Source organism: Chiroxiphia lanceolata, chromosome 1 (genome assembly GCF_009829145.1).
Source record: "Chiroxiphia lanceolata isolate bChiLan1 chromosome 1, bChiLan1.pri, whole genome shotgun sequence".
NCBI lineage: Eukaryota > Metazoa > Chordata > Aves > Passeriformes > Pipridae > Chiroxiphia > Chiroxiphia lanceolata.
Window position 1 is genome coordinate 23,671,958 of NC_045637.1, and position 19,155 is coordinate 23,691,112.

Here is a 19,155-nt window from a genome sequence, read left to right on the forward strand (position 1 = left end):
AAAGTCTGTCGTAGATCTGCCTGTCTAGCTGCCTCTTTCCTGCACATTCTATATATTCTTTAGTATAAGCTGTAAGCATCCATCTAGGACTGTACCTCTGGAAAGAGATATACACAGTGATTAAGTAGTGAAAGTCATGCAAGAAAATATTCTATCCTTGAAGGTTGGCTGTTGCACCCACAACACCTTGAACTTAAATACCAAAATATGGCCTTCCTTTTTACTTCCAGTGAGAGAGAACATAGGACAGGTCTGCATGAACGAGCTCATGTAAAATGGTACTGGCAGTATTTGAATTTAGGATTTTGGTTGATTCCTGGGAGTGATTTGTTTTGCTCCCTTTATAATTAAATCACTTCCCTCAACTGGTTTCCCATTAGTTTTTCCCTTTGTTAATCCTTCCACAGCCAAGAAATCAAAAGGATGAGTGATAATAGGCCACCTTTTTTCTCCTCCATTGAATAGTCAGAAGGATGGAAATATCTTGGTGTCGCTGTCATTAATCACAAGTCAGAGGGTAGAGAGCACTCTGTTCTTGTCTCCTGTTGTCCTTGCCAGAGAAGCCATAAGAGCAAATAAAGAAGCATAACAACAAACCTAGAGCTCCACCCCTCAAGCCTCTTCAGCCAGCAGCACGCATACATCTGTTTACAGGTTTTAAATACATCAATACCCACTTAGCCTTGGGAAAGGTATTTCCCTTACACCCATCTCTTACATGCTTTTCTCCTATTTTGTATTATTCACTAAATACTTAGTTTTGTTTTCCTTTAGTTTGCAGCTTCAGGACTTTTGGATTGCTTGCTTTTTCCTCCTCAGGACTGTAATTGTAAATTAGGGAGAGGCTGGAGCTGAGGAGACCTGTGCTCAGTTTCCCAAACTTCATAAGATACTATGAAGGGCAAAATCCTAGCCCTACCATCCAGAAATCGCTGGTGTCATCCATCTTGCATGCTCCTGAACTCATAAAGACTGTCAGGTGCTTGGAGGTCCCTGTATGGATCATCTTTACAAGATTGCTGTGATTATACTGCTAGTAACAGTCAAAAATATAATATTCAAGAAAGGGATTGGATATATATGAATGTCAAAAATAATCGGAATTATCTGATTGTAGTTTGATGCCTCAAGGAATAAGCTGGTATCTAACTCATGGAAAGGGGAATAGAACCTAAAGTGAAGACAGATGACATTTCTTACTACTGGATTTTTTTTCCCTTTCTATTATATAGCATATGAAGCAACTGGTGAAGTGTGCTGCTAGGCATAGGATAGTGCCTCAATGCATCTTGAATCTCTTCTGATAGGACAGTTGCTTGGTACCGTGCTCCTTCCTGCACAGGATGGGGGTGATGGATGATGCTATTTCGCTGTGCTTTGTTTTTCCACTCTGTTTAGACTGCATGGTTTTTGGACCAAGAACTGCTTTGGTGGAGCTCCAAACTTTGTTGAAGTCTCTGAAATGTGACTTCATTAAAAAAATAAGAAGAAATCACAAGCATATTCGCATACTAATTATTATGCAAAGTGGGGAGGGGGAGGGAAGAAAGTACGAGATTCCTTTGAAAAGCTGCCAGCACAGGTCCAAATACCAGAGGTGTTTGAAGTGGGAGCACACTGTACCAGACTGAAGGAATTACCAATATACCAGTTACCCTTGTTTAGAAGTATGCTCTCAGTTTTTATTTTATGACATTTATTTACTTTGGCAAAGCACTTTTTATTTTTTCTCAGTCTCCCAAAAGTCTCCTCTAGGTCCACATTGGATTTTAGTACCACTAGAAGATGTTTTCTTCATTTAAAGTTTTTCTTTGTTGCTTTGCACTGTAGGCAGGTAAATATGGATTGCTAATTAATGCAAACTTTAGCTCTTATTTCCTCTTATTTTCCAGTTAAAAGAGCTGAAAACAAATAGTCCGAAGTTTCAAAGAATCAATGCTTTTCAGTTCCTTCTAGGAAGAAGCATTTAAGCTTGACCCTGACTTAAATGTCTCCACTGAGGCAGCCTAGCAGCAAATAAATATATCCTAACAGTGAAAAGAATGGGGAAAAAATAGGGACATTGTGAAAGAAAAATAACAAGCAATTCAAAGCAAGTATTTTTTATACAGTTCTGTTTGCTTTTCTGCTGCTGTGTCAGAGACTCATTTTTTTTCAGGTATCATGAGCAAATCATCAGCTGAGAGCAGAATATCTGCCAGCAGTGGGTTGGTAGGGTGTACTTGCTTGAGTCGTGTCTTAACTTGGGCATGGCCAGTGCAATGCAGGTTTACTATCAGAACTCAGCATTAGTTGCCTCAAGTTTCCATGCATTCTGATACTAAGCTGATGCAAGCCAACAAACTGAATCCTCTCCTGCCAAAGGGAAATCTCCTCTCTGAACAACACCCACCAACATGCCACTGTACACATGCTCCAAGAGCACAGCAATGTTGGCAACTGTGAGCCCTGGGTCCCTGCCCTGCGTGCAGCAGCCCTTCTGCTGTTACAGCCTCTTGCAGCAAGGGCATGCAGCATCTCAAGAAAGCAGTGATGAACACACATGCTCCAGGGACATAAAAATGTCAGCAACTCATGTTCCCACAAAAGTTCTGGCAGCAAAACTTGCTAGTAAAAGACATAGTCTGGCAGGGTATTTCTCCTGCAGACTACTACAAATTTTCTGACAGGGGCAATGGCCTGGGTTTTTGTGAGAATTGGTGAAACATGTTTCCACTTGAACCTCTTTATAACCTGTGTGACTTGTGCAGCCATGGGCAGAGAACAGAGCATGGGCACCTGATGTAAAACCAGAGGTACAAGGAGCCCTCTCTGTGCATTCTTCTGGATCTCCAGCAGGTAGCAATTGGTCCAGCGATATAGACGGGTCTGCCTTCACTCCTGTGCTTACAAAGCAAAGGTATTTGAATGTTTGACATCAATTATCATATATTTGCATTAAAAGTACATTAAATATAGCTCTAAATAGCTTTTCTTATAATGAAGTAATTAAATTATAAATAGTTTCTCTCAGCAACTCTCTCCACGAGAGCTTGGTACCTGTGTTCTTCTCAATATTTTTGTGAGGATGAAATCCAGGTTTAACTTACTCAAAATCCAAATTCAACTTATTCAACCCATATTTGTCCCAAACAAGTTTAAATCCATGGATACTTTTAAAAATGCTGATAAAATACATCTTTTATTTCTGGACATAGGTAAAGGGAATCCTCTATCCTGCTGTGTACCAATACAGCCCTTTTTTTACTAACACGTCTACTGTAATGGTGACTTCCAGGCTCAAAGGACATCCGCTGCACCCCATTAACCTGCATGAAAACACAGTAACTCCCTGGCCCAAACTGGGCTGAGTTGAACTGTACTGAACAGTCCCCCATCCCCATCTCTGGAAGTGTTCAAGGCCAGATTGAATGAGACTTTGAGCAACCTGGTCTATTGAAAGGTGTCCCTTGCACAGAAGGGAGCGTGGAACTGGATGATCTTTAAGGTCACTTCCAACCCAAAACACCTTATGATTCTCTATGAACACATTACAGACAGTGTTCATACAGGATGAGACAATAAAATCTCCATCTAACAGAGGCAGATGGGAGGCTGAGCAGGAGTGTGACTTCTCTTGGTAACAATATTTCAGCCAGTCAGTTTATGGGGAAGGGGAGTGTTCTTGGAGTGGCAGATACTAGACAGATGAACAGAAACTGAGTGCTAAAATAGCTTGTTATCATCTGAACAGGCCCCAAAGTGAGAGGTGTGTTATTTTGTGACAGGTTTTGAATGCAGACATAAGTTTCCAGTCAGTGTGGATTCATGCTTTGAGACCAAGCTTCACCACTACCTCATTCTAGATTTAACTATAAGACTCTGAACAGGCTGCTCTAGCCAAGAGGAAATAATATAGCAGTCATAATTTAAACTTCAGAAAAACTGTGATTCTGCAAGAGAGTCAATGTGTTACTACCAAAACTAACTAAAGTTTTGGAGTCCTGATCCTCTATATTTAGAAAATGGCATGATTCTTACTCAAATTTGCAAAGTCTGTCTGATCATAATTGGAAAGTTTTGATAAACATGCTGAAAAGTGAAAAGTTGATATACTGAGAACTTGTGTAAAAGAATATACTGCTTCTTTAAGGACGGGTACAGCATTTCTTAGAAGAGCCAAAGCTGAACAAGTCTGTGGAGTTTCAGAATCTGCATTAAAAGTCCCATCAGGAAAGGCTGAAGTAAAATTCCTCACAGCTTTTAGTGCTGAATGTGTCTTATAAAAAGCATAGACTGGCAGGGAAAAATTGATGATTTCTACTGCCAGAGCTGTTACAAAAATCAAACCATGAATTGGGAGAAGTCACATCGCTAAGCACCTGTAACCAATTTTTGAGATGATAAAAGAAAACTGTAGATTCTTTGATAGCTCTTCTGTGGGTATATTTTTTTTAACTTTTCAGGCTTTTTTTTTTTTTCTTTTTTATAAAACCACTTAGAAGCTGAAAAAATGGAATCTTTGTTCTTTTTTTTCCCATAAGTTGGAAGAGTACTAAGATTGAGACTTGCTGCTTCTGAAGTCTTAACAGACATTGTGATTGGAATTACTCAATTCAATAACTAGCAGAAATGCTTTTGCCTAATAAATAAGTTACAATAATTACATATGCTTTAAAGTCAAAATGTTTTTGCTAATCTTTGTTCTGATGGGCCTAATAAATTTTGCTTTATAAAAAGTGTTAATTTTATGCATTCATAATGAATTCTCAATTTGCATTGAAAAGCAAGTTGCAACAAATAAACTTATAAACTGAATCAAGTGGTAAATACATATTTATTTACCATTTTAACATAACAGAATGGGAATACTAAAATATAAATAATGGAAGCTTTGTAATGGCATAAAGATGAAAATAGTCTGTACTCCTGCAGAGCAAAAAGTACAAAATTTACTGTAAAAATTAAATAAATTGCTAGCTAACAAGTCATCTTGTTTACCAGCCAATGAAAATTTTCTTTAGGAAAACATCTGAGCACATACAAAACAAGGTGAAAGCTGATAATGTAAAGACAGGTTTCTGGCTGCAGCTTTGATTGTAGTCAATAATTTAAGATGACTGTGATTCTCAGCAAAGGTTTTTGCTATGGGATGGAGCTCAAATCATGAAGATTCACTAGACCTGTTCCTGAAGCTTTGGCTCAACAACATGAAAGTGGCACAGCCACCGGCCTGGCAGTGAGGAACCAGATCAAGGCAGGGTCCTTCATTCAAGCCTTTTTGGTTTCAGCAAGAGTTAAGACATGCCCTTTGCCATCTGAGACTTTCCCCAAGTCAGCATTAACTCAGCTGGCACTAAGGGCTAGTCCAGAAGGAAGCACACGCTCTGCTTCTCTTCCTTTCATAAGAGATTCTTCTGTTAGCTCTGTGGTATCGAAATTACAGGGATGAATGATGAAAACTGAACTTTGGGCTGTTTTACATTCCTTCAGTACCATTTAGTGTGATGGTTGTTGACTTCTCCCTACCACTATATTTAGAACAGGGAGTAGGAAGGAGATGAGCGTTAGTATTATGGGTTATGACACAAAAACATCAAAAAGAAAGTCTGTTCTCATTTCTCTTTGGTATCCTCTGGGGAGCTGCAGTGTTTAGAGAAAGCTCCTGTTCCACTGCAGGAGCTCAGGAAAATGGGCACCAAACATTGTTTACACTCTAGAACTACATATGACCATACAAGGTCGGTGGGTAACTAGGACACAGAACTTTTTCCTGTACTGAGCTTAGTTTCCCACCACCAGATAAGCGTCAAGTAGGTTGTCTGGTGGAGTTATTGTTCTTTATACGTCAGCACTTGGATTAAAAATAGAAAAATATCAGAAGCTTCCTCTGCATTCAGCAAATCAACAAAAAGTCCATGGGAAAAAAAAACCTGCATAATGCCCCAGAAGAAATCTAAATTAATTAAAGCCACCCCCTATAGAGAACTTGGGCTCTGTTTATTTTCAACAAACTATTACAGGTTTTGCAGTATTTTTCTGGAAGTTTTTCACAAGCATTCCTACTTCCTCTCACTCCAGGCCAGGGCTGAACTGCCATGCTGGAGGAATTCTTTGGACCTGAACTTCAGCCATGAGAGACAGAGGCCCTCAGCCCCAGTCCAACTACAGAATTTTACAGATCTATTACATCTACAGATTTTAAGCTGCGGTGTGAATTAAAACCCTCAAGAGCTCCTCAGGCTATGCCATAAAAACATTTGATATTAAAGGATTTACAGGTAGTGAAAGCTTGACCTCTTTCAAAAGGAAAAAGAAATGGAAAAGAAGTGAAAAGTTGCTTCAATAGGCAACAGCACATTCTGACTGCAAAGCCCCTGTTGCACATCTTATCCCTTTCTTCCCACCTCCCACGGTCAAAAGACAACCCAGACCTTGCCAAGTGCAATGCAGAACCCTGATTATTGCCTTCTGCTGCCCTCCCAGCACCTCATTTGGGCAGCACGAGACATGCAGGGTCAACCCTGCAGGTCCTGCATCCATTTTGCTTTAGCAAAAATTCCAGGGGTGAGCAGCTAGCAGAAGCTATGACTACCAGCATCTGCAAGAAGTAGCACAGATCTCTGATGTGCTGGGAAGCTGTGTGCAACCAAGAGTGTCTCTCAGGGTATGACACCAACACCTGCTCACTCTTCTGACTACAGATTGTCTCTGTTAAGACCATATTTGCAAAGGCAACTACTCAAAGAAAACAAAATGCCTTGTACCTTCTAGTGGAAAACATGGGCTGTCAGGACAGTTTCTCTTCCTACCTTCATTAATGTCTGTAGCTCTGTATGAGCCCTGTCCCTTCCCCCCATCCCCACTGGAAACTATGCTCAGATACTGCAAATACACAGAGGGATTTTCAGATTTCCACCCACGCAAGCAGCTACTCAGCACATCCGATGCACACGTGAAACTGGATCACAAGGGTCAGGGCAGGAGCCCACATTTCCATTTGTAGCTCTATTGAGCTTAAGTTTTATCATTTGTTTGTTTTCAAAGCAAAAAATATACAACTTACTTTACTTCACAGAGGAAGAAATCTCAGCAAGGCATCTTTTTTTTCAGTGGCAGGGATGGGTTACAGCTCCACTACTCCCACCCACGCAGCTGAACCCGGTGCCTGGTCAGCTCAGGAGTCGTGAGGAAATGAAATGCACATGTCAGCATCCCCCTCTCCTGCTCCAGGCTCCTTAGCAAAACTGCTCTTTTCCTCCAGCCATGAACAATCCCAAGACCAGAAGATGTGCCAGGGGGTGGTATACGAGCTGTATTTTTTCTCAGATGAACGGTACAGCAAAGTCATATTTCCTCAGCCTGATGAAAGTTTTGGAAAGGCCCATGGCATAGTGTTTTGACACCAAGGTTCAGAGCTCTGGGATACACAGACAAAAGCTTAAATGTAATAAAATTAATATTTATGCTGATTAAAAGTGGACAACAAACATTTCCTTAAAGGAAATTATGTCAGTCTAATTAAGCAAGTGCTAAGTAACAAATAAAACTGATTGCAAGCCTAAAAAAACTTGCTATATTATTTCCATCTAAAAGAATAATGGTTTCCCTAGAGAGCTTTACCCCTTGGATTCCTTTTCCCTTCTCATTTGCTTACTTGAGCAAAGTACATAATACTCAGCATAATATCCTCATCTCCCTCACTCCAATAGTTTTTATTTAATGTTTATCTGGATACTTCTGTCCTTACAAAAGTTTCCTGTATTCCATATGTTGCTTAAAATCAGCATCTGTCATTAAATGACTGAAATCCACCGTCATTTCCATACACAGCTCCAAAGAAAAAAAAAGAGCAACAGGTAGTCAAAGTTATAAAAATGCTGCTCTTTTGTTAGAGGATACAAGAGGACAATTTTTATTTTAATTTATCCTATTTCAAAATGAAGACAAAGCTAACTATACAGCCTGTAAACATGAGCTACGATTCACTTGTAAAGCTGGCAAGCAGAGTAACCAGGAACTCAACTTCTGAAGTTATTTTGCCATGAATAAAGCCAAGGCGAAAGCCTTCTTTCAACGTCAGCTTTATATTACTTGCATTTGGCCTCATTTGCTAAGAATCTAAGAGGAAGTAACCATTTATAACCCAGGGTAAATCAAAGCTAAGTGGCATTTTGATAAATACTAGAGCCTATCAATCACAAGGAGACGCTGTATCAGGTTGCTGAGGAATTCCAGAGCTGCTGCAGTGGCTCCAGCACAGCAGAGCCAAGGGTCTCTAGGAAAAGCCATCCCAGAGGTACAGAAGCCATTGCGAGCCACAGGCAGGCGGTGCAGCACCCACAGTCTGGCACTGAGACTCCCAGCTGCCCAGCAACATCCATGAGAAGCCAGAGTATTGCTAGAAACACATCCAGGAAGGGGAGAACAAAAGGGAAGGAAAACCAAAGACCAACTTGTGCTAGGAAGCCTCTGCATAAGAGACGCACATTCAGCTGCCGATTTCTTCTGAACAGCGTTGCTGGAAGCCGAGTGCATCAGCCTGGTTTTCAGACTGATGAAAACTGAACTGATGTTTATAACCAAGACTCTTAGAATTTTTCCCTAATAGTATGGTTTGGCACTTAAAACAGAAAGGCAAAGAGATCACAAGATGATAAATTCTACTAACACACCTACTGCATGTTAAAAAGGTTTCAGGTTTTTGTTAGAGAGAGTGGGAGGACTGGAATATTCAGGTTCATCTACAAAGCTGAAGCATTAACTCTTCTGCATATAACAGAGTGGGTAATGGATGTGTAGGGGGGAAAAAGGTGAATGGTGAAATAAAGCTGAAACTTTACCATTGCTTCTGTTTGTAAACAGATGCAGAAGGAACTAGACAAGCATAATATTTGGCAGCCTGCTTCATTACGACAGATGTCTATGTAGGATAAAGTGGCCTGTACAGTAGGTATAGAGGCAGAGTCTTACATATATAAGAAAGATCAAAACAGCTACTTAATTTGCTTAAGAAGAAGGAGGAGTCAGTTTATCTTCTGTTTAATATTTATAGCTATATTTGCAGCAATATTAATTGCACCCTTAAAGGAAATTCAGATCTACTACCTTAAGCAAAGTGGGCTTCAAAAAACTGGAGGTCAGACTATACAAATAAAGTATTAGTTTAGGCATGGTAGACTTTATTTTGGCACTTTAACAAATGCTTTATTTTACAGCAGTGGCACAGCATTTGCCAGAAATCTTCTTTTCTTGGCACAGTTATTTCAAGCAGTTATTTTACTAATTGAAGTTCACTAAATATTGCACAATAAGATATACCTGTTAAATTCTTACCCTGTTTTTACTTGCTGAAGTTGTATGGCTTCAAAAAACTTGCCAGTTAAGTAAAAAGCAATATATTAAATATTTGAGCACAGGATAGCATTTGTTTGTTCCTAAATGACCACTGACCTTGGGACAGCAACAAATAAAAATTATGCAACTCTTATCTGAAGAGCTACCAGATCTTATTTACAGTACATTGCCATTTCTGAGATGTACTTCAGCTTGACATCCTGAACATCTATATTTTGGAAATCTCAAAAATAAAAAATTAGGAGGTCAACAGAGCAGAAGACGAAGCCATTTGTCTGTTACAAAGCATAATATAAGTAGGCAGACTATCGTCTTCGCCACATGTCCCTCTATCCAACACCTTTCTAAGGTCTAAGCAACAGAACCTTTTCTCTTCTATTCGGAATATTTCTTTCTTCTCTTATGAAGACATTCCACTTGTCTCAACTCTTCTACTGGAGTCCAAGCAGAATAAACCAAAATTCTCCAACGGGCCAGGGAAAAAACCAAACTCAAACAACAAATCAAAAACCAATACACACAGTAAATGAGCTAGGGTATTCCTTTGAATTTTACAGTAGGGAAAACAACATTTGCAGGAAGAACAGGTCTGCATCAATACTGCCATTAAATATAATGCAAAAGTCAAATGATTCATTACTCATATACCAGATGCAAGAATTGAACATTCTCGTTTTTCTATGCCACTTCAGCAATAAATCTGGTGTGAGGATAAGTCTGATCAACAGCCTTTCTTTTTTTGGTCTAGATTTTTAAGATCTACTAGATGTACTCTGTGACATTAGAACATAAGCAAGTAGACATAAAATGAAAAGCATAGAAAAGTATATCACAATGGAATTCTCAGTATTAGGCCACATGATTTATTCAGTAGTGTTTATGTTCCCAAATTACAATTATGTCTATCCATGAAAGACTACAAAAGTTACCATTAGAATTGTCTGTGCTTATAAAATACCAACATTTTCTTTTACTGTTATATACTCATTAACACCAGTCTGCGACGAGTCACATATAATCATAGGCACTTCAAAGGCTTTAAAAGACGTTTACAACTTAAATGCATTTTTAAAGAACAAAAATTTAAACCTCTACTTGTACCTTCAAATTGCAAATAATTAACAAATACAGTGGCCATAGAAATCTGCAGCAACTTCTCAAAATACTGTTAGAGTCTTTGGGTTTGCTTAGGTTCGTCAGTAGCTTACTCCAAATCTTCCTTACAGGAGATTTGTTTAGTAAGAATACGACTATACAGTTTGTAGTAATAATCCAATTTTACACATTAATTTGCTGTTACAAATCTCACTGAAGCTACAGGTAAGCTGAGAAACAATGCAAAGTGTAAAACTGATAATCTGACACTTAAATTTATACAAAGTGAAGGTTAAAGTTTACATAGCTGAAAAATTACATTTACACTAAAAGTTACTGTTATCTGAATTATCTGAAGACAAATTGCACCATGACAACTACAAAAAGGCATTTTTTGGAAACAGATAAATTAATGAAATAAAAACTAACTTGTAAGATCAATCTGAGACATGCTGACAAAAATTAAACAACTTTCATTGAACCATAGGATAAAACAATAATTTTCATTATTTTATATTTATGCATAAAGTTTTAAAAATCATTCAGTGAACATCAATGGTTTTATAAAATAATGCTTTGCCACTGTTATTCACAGAACACTGCAAATGTTAAGTTTTAATTTTACATTTTTAAAAGAATACATGAAAAGTTTTAAATACAATGGGGTTTTATCATAAAGGTGCCGTAATGGCTCTTTAATGAAAAAAAAAAAAAATCTTCATTATTCTATGCAAAAGCTTTATTTAAAAAAGTTCAGTGATCTCATAAATAGAGACACTAAATTGGAATTTTATGCATAAAACTCCCTAGTAGGTGCCTTTTGATAGGCAGCACAGGATGGTTTACGTTCACCGAGGTCATAACTGCCTTCATCCTTCTTTCTCATGCGATATACCAGCAGCAGGATAAGGAAGATTGCAAAAAGAAAACCAATAACTCCGCCAGCAATAACAGCTGTAATCAAAGAAACAGAGATTCACAATATGCCAGAAAAACAAGTTAAGCACCATGCTTCTTTTTCACCGCACACAACGAGTTTGCTATTATTTTCAAATTGCAGAAAAGGGCTCCCATTATGCAACTGTCTTCATTATTAGTATCCTGAAATATATTGTCAGAAAGCTTGTTCGTGTTTACGAAGGCAATCATTTAAAAGGACATTCCACCTACAAGTCAGTGATCCAACAACCCACAGTTCTAAAAAAGTTATTAGAATTTTTTCAAAACCCCAATTAAAAAGCCACTAGTACTGCCAGAGCATAAAGTTGTCTTTCAAACTCATTTTTCAACAATTAAATTTTCAGCTTTAAAAGAAGTATTTTGTTACCCTAGCTAAGAAATGGGTTTTCCCTTTTCTCTGTCCGTTTTCACTCTGACTCTAGATTGAAATGAATTTCCTATTGATGAATAACAGGAGAGAACACTTCTTGCACTTGTGAGTGTGTGCAAAGTATCAACTCCAACTAGACTTCAAGAGCAAATCCACATGCTTCCACTGATGTGGATTTAAAGCTATTTCACATTTTGATGCTCATTGGAAGATGTGGTCCAAAACTGTGTGACTTCATGGCTCCCAACATCCCTTCCAAGGACACAGGGGAAAAGTGTACCTGTAAACACTGTTCTTACACCAAAAAACCCCTCACATGTAGTGAAAACAAAGTTGGCCATCTTTTGCCTCCCTGAGTAATGCATGGAAATAGACCCTCTGTATCCTAAGGGGTATCCGTACCCTAACAGTTGGTGCTCATCAATCCCTCTCCCTCTACCCACACCTGCCATGAGCTCCTCCCAGGCAGTGTCCATCTGTACCAGATGGACCAGAGAGCAACGTGCTCCTGGGAGGTGAGAAATACATTTCTTCATTGCAAGCATCAATCAAATTGTAATTCCTTTTATGAGTTGTGGAAGCTTCAGATACTCAGCTGGCAGTATTCAACTTGTGGGCATTGAATCAATTAGCAATAGACTTAACTACCAAATATCTACTGAAGATGCCCATTTCATTCTCCTCAAATCAACCACTGGCTACCAACTATGAATGTACTTGGTATTAATGTGTTTAATACCATGAATATACCAAGAAAACTCAAATGTTGATTTTGCATTATTTGATATGAATCCCTTCTGTTTTCTATTGTATTTCTGGTGAGATAGACCTTGGCGAACACCGCCTCACCTGCCAGAACTTCTGTTCTCTGAAAGAGGTTTTCTGAATGCTTCTCAGTGAAGACATCTGTGTCATCCCCTGGCTCGTCGCTCTTTTTCTTGGCGTCCACCTCAGACCTTTCCTCTTTATCAATTTCTTCAGGTGACTGTGGCACAAAAAGAGAGACAGAGTGTTGCTTACAAAGAGGGCACACCACAAGTTAGCACAGTCACTGCCTGTCATGGGCAGTCATGTAGCTGTGGCTTCACACACATACTCCACAATACCAAACACAACACATAGAAAGTTTTTAGACCATAGAAAGATGGTCTAGACAACACTGTAACTGGATCTATTTGTCATCAGGATGTCAGAATGAAAAACACTACCTGTAAGTTTAAAACCTTCAAACATATATTTAGCAAACAGCTGTTAATATTGCCTGTGTTTATCAGAATAACAGCTTCGGAATGAAATAACAATTCTGAAATTAATATATCAGGTATGTTATATGCAGAATGCCTTTGAAGGTAACTTGGACAGTACTACTTATGGTGGTAGAAAGAAATACTGAAATAGTTAATGGAACCTGGCAAGTGTTCAAACTACCGTCAAACCACACAGCATTCTCCCTTGAGAAGGGAAGTTTCATGCAGACTTTTCTAATAACTCTTTGAGAGATGTAAAAAAGGTACAGGTCAGACTCAAAAGTATCATGAAAAACTGTCCTGTGTATCATGATATATTCTTTTTTGCATCTCTCTTTTCTTTCATGTGAAATCCAGACATTTCTATGCAGACTTTCTAGTAGGAATGAAACCAAACAGCTCTGGGCTCATTTAACAGGCTATAGTAGCACTAAGTGAAGTTTGTGGGGGCTTTTTAATCCGTATAAATAAAAGAGTGTTAACATCAAGCCATCAATAGGGTACAGTGGAGTAATTTTAAATGGTGTTGCTCTCACCTTTGTTTGTGCAGGCCCCTTGGTCTGCATTTTCACCGTGGTGGTCTCAGCCCTAGATGCATCACTAGTAGTTGGTAACTTTGGAAGCGTTCTGGATGTTGTTATCACTGCACTATCCTCCTCTTCTTCAGCACCTGGAGACAAAACGTAACACTTCATTAACCTGTGAAATTCTTCCAGACCAATTATATAGTTTATTATGACACCAACATAGAGGTGCTTGCACAGCCCACCCCAGGCAAGGGGCTTAGATGACAGTGCCTGCTAAGATAAAGATATGAGTGCAAACAGTGTGCCCCAAACTGTCAGGACAATATTTGCCCCAAGTGATCCCATGAATAAGGAAGGGAGTGCATCAGCTGGAATTAACAGTAATCAGGAAACGACCATGATACTTTTCATATAGAAGGACCCATCCTGAAAAGAGGTATGACAAAAGCCTTAACACTTGTAACAGGGGTAGAAAGTCTGGAGTGGAAGCAGCTGCCATCAGGGCTGGTGTGACATGGGCAGACCCAGTGCCATGGGGTCTGATGAGGCCTCATCACACCAGGGGCTCTGCTGGGGCTTGGCAGTGCCACTCACCACCCTGTGAGTGCCCCCAGCAGCCACCTCCAGCTCTCCCACAGCCACTATGGGGGCACTGCTGGAACCAACACCCTGGGGTGTAGGGTCATCTCCTGGGGATGGCAGGAGGTGGTGATGCCCTGGATCACATGGGGCTGGGGGTATCTAAGCATCCTACAGCGAGAGTGTATGGGCAGAGAGTCTGGTACATTCAGATAAGGGGAGCTTACACACCCATAGCCTGTGAGAAGGATGTCTATGTGCATGTGGCACACATTTGGATCAGTTACAGAAGGTAATTTAGAAATTTGGAGTTGTATGTTACCATTTTATAAGTGGCAGGTATTGTGGTTATCTGCTGATATTAAGCCTAAAAGTATAGTTCAATGATTGCTAGTTAATTACATATCATAAATAAATCAGTAAACTTCTTTAACCTTACTTAAACCTTGAACTGAACAGTTTTTCCCTGTAACATACTCCTTCAACAACAAAATTTCTCCTCTACAGCACATCTGTTGAACCCTCAAACAAAAAACCAATCACTTTCTATCTAAAAGAAGATTGTTATTATTTTATGTTTCAGTCACTAGGAATTCCCATGGTTTTAAACTCCACACAATTCAGAAGCCTTTTTTCTTTTGAAATGAGTAAGAGGACAAAAAACTCCCTAAAGATTACCTTAAATTTAATTTCCTTCACATTCAAAGCTCTGCTGGAGTATGAAGGCTCCTTTAGAATAAGATAATGGACATGTCTCATAAATATCCTTTAGTGATAGCAAAAGGAAGAAGAACAGGAAAGAGACTAAATTATTGCAAGACCTGAAAGAGGAAAAAGAATTGACCTATTCTTGGACACTCCTTAGGAATCTCAATGTGTTCTGCTCATTACAGGCACTGGTTACCCAAGTAACTATTGGGTAATAAATCTAGCAAATGTGCATAAGAATAGTTCCTAACAAATAAAAAGATATCCTCTTACAACAGAATAGTATGACTCACTCATTCCAAACAGATTTTTTAACTTATTTTCTTAGAGAAATAAAACAGGCTGAAAGTATGAGTGCAATAATGATGTTTTCAAGTCACGATCAAGAATTACATAAATTTGGCATTGAAAGGCACAGTATTAACAAGAAAATAACTAAAACAACCTTTGTATGGTAGAAAATAAAATTTAGAATCATTAAAAAAAGTAATTAAAGATACTGGCACAGAATAATACTGGAAAAAACCTTCAGATGTACCAAAATTACAGCACAACCTTCAGAATGAAGACCTCATAAAAAGAATCAGGTATTTCCCTGAAATGCTACTCAGAGATCAAAAAATCAACATCCTGCTTCAAAACAGAGGCGAGGAAAGGCATCCAACAGGAATTTTTTTCTGGCTTTGACTCAAGAGTTTTCTCTGAGAAATAATGGCCCAATGGGTAGCTCAGCCTGCTTTACCTTCCAAAGTTCCTCCATATTACACAAGGCTTTCACAATCAAAGAAACTAAAATTGATTGTCAGATTAGAGATGTGATAAAACCCACTTTAAGAGTACAGAAATTTATTTTCTTCTTTTTATGAAATGAAAAGTCCCATTTAATCACAACTGCTCCTCCAAATCCTCAGATGCCACCTTTGCTTCAGGCAATAGTTGTGTCTGCCAGATAAAATGGTAAGCACTACAGGTCTGAACTTCTTTGGCTAAGGATGTTGCAGACTTACTGTCTTTCAACAAATGAGTGACTGATCTAACTCTGGGACTAATCACTAGATTTTCACCAAAGGTACCCAAATCCTCTTGCATATGGTCTCAGGAGAATTCTGACAATCCCTAAAACATCAAAGCACCTACTGTTTAGGCCTGACTCAGTTACTGGCTCAGACACATCCCCATGGTTCCTGCCTTCCAACTAGCTTTATCTAGACAGGCCTCAGATTTGCATGGAGTAGATCTAAACAAGGGGAAGACATTGCCCTTGCTATACTGACAGTAGTATTCTAAGAATTACCTGTAAATAAGAGACTGAAGAATCAAAAAACCCGTCACTAATCCTCTCCAGAACACAGTAATAGCATTTTACATAGTATCATGTTCCCTAAAAGGCACAAAAAAGAGAACCACTTCCCTCACTGAATCCAAATAGGATTGGAAAGAAAATACCTAGTGTCAGGTATTCCTTCCAACTAGGTTCATTAAGAGGAACATGGTGAAGCAGTTGGAGTATAAGAGCTTACTTCTTCCTCTTGAAAATATCACAGTTTCTATATGTGGTTTCTAGACTTGGCCAGCTTGGGTGATGGTGCTGGGTATTCACTGCCTTGAGTCCCCCTACAAATAGATACTGTCTTCTTAGTCAGGGCACCACAAAAACCCTGCAGTAATTAAACCCATAGTCATCTCTGTGGAAGAGAGCTGAGAGCTCTCAAACATCACACACCATCTTTTATCCACTCTAACTTCTTCAGGATGCCCAACTGCTGTCTTCATTGTGGTCAAAATAGCTCTAAATTGTGCTGTTGTATTGGAAATATCTAATATAACCCTCGGTGATGTGTCTATTAGCCACCCCTTGGATGACTGGAACGTGAATAGTCTTTAACACGTTCAGTGCTTGAGGAAACTTGTCAGAAAATCAAGTTTGTGCCAGCTTAAATTACTGGATAGAAAGTAGAAATTACTCTATAGATAGCTGTAGACAAAAAAAGCCCACAGTAGTTAGCACTTTTACTTGCAAACCAGCCAGTGATTAACACTTCCTACCAAACAAATCCAATTATTTCTCCCCATCTTTTGGCATCATATTTGTCTTCTACTGCACATCACACTATGGGAGTACTACCACCACAAGCAAATTAGTGATAAGGTGGGCACACACATAACCACCATCTCTTTCACACCTTCGATCTTTATCAGTGATGTGACACACACCAGAATGACACATTTTTAGCTGGCTTACCTCATTCCTATTCACTGCAAAGTCCCCAGTGCAATTCTAATCAACATAGTGTTAGGCACCCAGAGATGACACTAAAAACATAATACTAGTGCCCTGTCAGGGAACTGCAGCTGAAATAATTGGAGATAGTGCAAGGATGTCATGTCTCTGATAACTCTCACCCAAGGAGGGAAAAAACCCCAACAAAGCCTTTTATGTCAGAGGACCTGGACAACCACGCAACCAATGTCATGAAGCACGATTGGGCTGGTTTAGCAGGTGGACAGAGGAAGCTCTTGCTCCAAGATGATCTGAAAGGCACTTACGAGTGGGACCTTAGGAAAGGGAAAATGAATACTTTCTGTGTTGTGTGCACCATGAGAGGAAGCACAGCAGGAGAGGGTGTGTGGCCCCAGCTGGAATGCCTGCCAGACACACTGCCATACAGGCCAGGGGCATCCAGGGTTGGCCATGGACCCATGATGGTTCCTGTTCAGCACCTGGGAGAGAACCTGTGCCCTCCTTTTCTCCAGCCCCCTGGCCCCCGGCCATTCAACTCCCCAGCCATGTCACCCCCCATCAGCTTCCCTTTAGGTCAAGAGCCAAAGCAGATCTGCTCTTGTGTTGCCTGGAGAAACTCCAATCCTATCACCACAACTTTCCTCCAAGAACAGTCCCCAGTCAGTCTACACCTAGTTCATCCTGAGCTAACCTTCTCAACTCAAGCTGCTGAGAAATAGTGGGTTGGGGAAGACAAGAAAGTGAAGGAAAAATTTGCATGATTTTCTGATATATATATAGTATGTATTTACCATGAGTAACTTAAGAGAAGACACAAGAACGAGACGGGCAGTCTTCCAAAGAACTTGCAGATAAATCTGAAAGTAATGGTACCTTTCCTTAACATAAGGGTAGTCACGCTTCTTAGCAGTTACTTGCACTTATCTCCAAGATCAAGGCTCAGTGAAAATCTTTCATGCCAGAGAAAAAAGTAACAGTAGTTACAAAAGCATTTCAAGTTGTATATAGGCAGGAAAACTATTTTTAGTTTTTATTGTTATCCTATATAAAACACCAACACTAAAAAGAGTGACAATACACTGAAGCATTTCCTCAGAGACGGAGACTGCAAGAAAGAAACAATGGACTAATGAATTGACTATGGATATTCTACTGTTGATACAGGACAATGAGGAAGCAGGCATGGCTCCTTCACAAATTGCTGATCAATGGATTTGGACTGAACACTGGGGCAAAGGCACAGCAGTAGCTGAATGTACATGGAGACTAAAGAGGCTATGAAGGGAGAGAAAAGAAAAAAACAGAATACCATCACCTTTGGTACTCCTTACAGAAAGCCAATTTCTAGTCTGAAATGTGTCATGCCTACAGTGACATTTGTCCATGTTAATGCTGCTTGAAGACCTGCAAGGGCATTAATGGTGGTGCTGACAATTCCTTTTAATCTCCATAGGCCTGGTGGCAGCTAACAATTTTCATAGCAAGGAAAGGAGTCAGCGTGTTGTCATCCTGGATCTTTTGCTGGATCAAATTTGCTTGGACTGGAATTACATAGCAAGAAAACCACTCATGAGTGGGAAGGTTCTTTCTGTTAGAAATATTACATCACTGAGTATCAAGTAAAGAGAGACAGATTGAACATAATATCAGAAAAACTGATCAATGTTACACCTGCAGGACACTTTCTACATAAAACAGAGATAGCAGTAAGCATAGGAGGAGTAGGGTGCAGGGAGTAGGGTGCTACTTTGCTTCCCTGAACTAAAGACTTCTTGCTTTGTTCAAAAATATTAGATCTGGGTACTGTCACATGAGTTATCTGCAGGGGCATCCAGCTTGTCTCAGTCTACAATGAGACTTTTCCTGTTTTCCTGTAGGAAAGAAACAGAGAGTGCCAGAGACAGCAAAAGTGCATGCTATACACTCCATCTTCCACCCACGGCTCAAGGCTGAGCACAAGAAAAGAAAGAAAAGAAAGCCAAGGCGTTACTGTTGGCGATGTCTAGAGCTAGATTCTGTCCTTTCGACTCCACTTTTACGACAGAGATCACAGAAATCACTGAATAGTTAGGGTTGGAAGGGACCTCTGAA

General features: G+C 39.5%; 1 protein-coding gene across 1 annotated transcript in view; it reads right to left on the reverse strand.

The window, feature by feature from the left end:
* Nucleotides 1–9,138: 9,138 nt before the first annotated feature.
* The window catches only part of SDC2 (syndecan 2), a 62,197-nt gene continuing 52,180 nt past the window's right edge, over nt 9,139–19,155 (reverse strand). The window contains exons 3-5 of the mRNA XM_032683215.1: nt 13,545–13,678; nt 12,611–12,746; nt 9,139–11,385 (exon numbers count right to left, since the gene is read on the reverse strand). Coding sequence (XP_032539106.1) covers nt 11,222–11,385; nt 12,611–12,746; nt 13,545–13,678 — 434 coding nt within the window. The 3' untranslated portion in view covers nt 9,139–11,221. The remainder of the gene's footprint in view (nt 11,386–12,610; nt 12,747–13,544; nt 13,679–19,155) is intronic.